Source organism: Rhea americana, unplaced genomic scaffold, assembly GCF_003343005.1.
Source record: "Rhea americana isolate MKP2758 unplaced genomic scaffold, rheAme1 scaffold_595, whole genome shotgun sequence".
NCBI lineage: Eukaryota > Metazoa > Chordata > Aves > Rheiformes > Rheidae > Rhea > Rhea americana.
The window spans coordinates 38,329-40,094 of NW_028186751.1; the positions used below are offsets into that span (position 1 = coordinate 38,329).

Sequence of the window (1,766 nt, forward strand, 5' to 3'; positions counted from 1 at the left end):
GGGCATCATGGCACCGGGTGAGGGCTGGGTTGGGCCATTGCGCGGGGTGTGGAGGAGGCCGGGACATGGCCCAGGGCAGGGGACGTTCCCAGCCTCTGGCACCGTGTCCCCATCCCTGTCCCCGCAGGTGGTGGCCAGGTTCAACCGCCTGCGGCAGGAGCAGCGGGGCCTGGCCTCGAAGGCGGCCGAGCTGGAGCTGGAGCTGAACGAGCACAGGTGGGGAAACGAGGCGCGCGCGTGGGGAGGCTGCGGCGGCGGCGGGGGCTTCGCCACCTCACCCTCCTCTTCCTCCCAGCCTGGTGATCGAGACGCTGCGGGAGGTGGACCCCACCCGCAAGTGCTACCGCATGGTGGGCGGCATCTTGGTGGAGCGAACCGTCAAGGAGGTGCTGCCAGCCCTGGAGAACAACAAGGAGCAGGTGACGGGGCCGACCTTCATCCCGGGGTCTTCGTGCCGCTGCCCTCGCTGCGGCGTCCCGCGGAGCCTCCCCCCGGGGCTCGCGGCTCCCTGCTCCAGGCGGGGCAGAGCAGGGCCAGCCTGATTTGCCGTGGGGTAACTCGGGAGACGCGGGAGCAAGGGCTGAGCCGTTCCTCCTGCTGCTTGGCCCCGTCTCATCTCTCCCCCCCTCTTTTTCAGATAAGTAAAATCATCGAAACGCTGAACCAGCAGCTGCAGACGAAGGGCCGGGAGCTGAACGACTTCCGGGAGAAGCACAACATCCGCCTCATGGGCGAGGACGACCAGAAGCAGCCCCCGAAGGAGAACGCCGAGGGGGCCGGAGCCAAAACCAGCTCGGCCGGAGTTCTGGTCTCCTAGGAGCTCGGTCACGCCGTCACGAAGGACTTTCCCCTCCTCTTAGCCTCCCTCCCCCTCCCTGTTATTATTTAGTGTTGTTTGTGTCATATTTTTGTTAAATAAATGTGGGGTTTTGGGTCACAAGCTGCGTTCCAGGGTTTTTTTTGGGGTGCCCCGCAGGTAGATCCGCCCTGGGCACGGAGGAGRGAAAAAAGGGGAGGTGGAGGGGAACAACCCCAACCAGACACCCAGGGGTTGGCAGCTGGGCCCCCGTCCCCCTCCCTCCGCTCTCCGCCGCGAGCGCTCGGTCGCGTCCCTCCCCGGGGCGGCCGCGGCCAGCTCGGCCGGGCGTGGGARCCGAACTGCTGCCACGGTTTTTTCCGGAGCCGACGGCTGCCGTGTGATGGCAACGGAAAAAAATGTCCAGGCAGAGCTTCCCCAACCCCCCGGGAAAAAGCAAGCAGAGGGGCTGGGCGGCCGCCAGCGGCTGCAGCCGGGATTAGAGAAGGTTTAATTAAGTCCGATGCCGGGAACGGGGCGGGGGGGGTGCCGGAGAGGGGGGGAAGAGCGGCGTCTCCACGGGGGTGTCGGCGGGGAACCTTGGCCCGGAGGACGCAGGCACCTTGGCCGGGGCCGGCGGCGGCCGGGTGCTGTTGACTGTACACAGCCCGCGGCCGCCGCTATCCGGCGCCGGCTCCGGCCGCCCGGCTCGGCCATAAATGCCGACGGCTCGCGGCGGCCGCTCCGCTCGCGCCATGGAGCCGCCCGTGCCGTCCCGCCTGGCCGAGGCCGAGAGCGAGAGCCAGCTGGGCCGCGTCCACGGCGTCTCGGGGCCCGGTAGGGGCAGCGGGTGTCGTCCCCCCCCCCTCGCCCCGGCCTCGGCCCTGCGGGGGCTTAATGGCTTTTTTGGCCCCGAAACGGGGAGCTGACGCAGCCCAGCTTAATGCTGGCAGGCAAAGGCAGAGGGAGT

General features: G+C 68.3%; 2 protein-coding genes across 3 annotated transcripts in view; both read left to right on the forward strand.

Moving 5' to 3' along the window:
* PFDN2 (prefoldin subunit 2) overlaps positions 1-940 on the forward strand; it is a 3,037-nt gene extending 2,097 nt beyond the window's left edge. The window contains exons 2-4 of the mRNA XM_085319529.1: positions 128-216; positions 296-419; positions 638-940. Coding sequence (XP_085175655.1) covers positions 128-216; positions 296-419; positions 638-817 — 393 coding nt within the window. The 3' untranslated portion in view covers positions 818-940. The remainder of the gene's footprint in view (positions 1-127; positions 217-295; positions 420-637) is intronic.
* A 442-nt stretch (positions 941-1,382) lies between these two features.
* LOC146587468 (V-type proton ATPase catalytic subunit A-like) overlaps positions 1,383-1,766 on the forward strand; it is a 5,662-nt gene continuing 5,278 nt past the window's right edge. For both annotated transcript variants that reach the window (XM_085319538.1, XM_085319539.1), the window contains exon 1: positions 1,383-1,633. In XM_085319538.1, the coding sequence (XP_085175664.1) occupies positions 1,516-1,633 (118 nt within the window). In that variant the 5' untranslated portion in view covers positions 1,383-1,515. The remainder of the gene's footprint in view (positions 1,634-1,766) is intronic.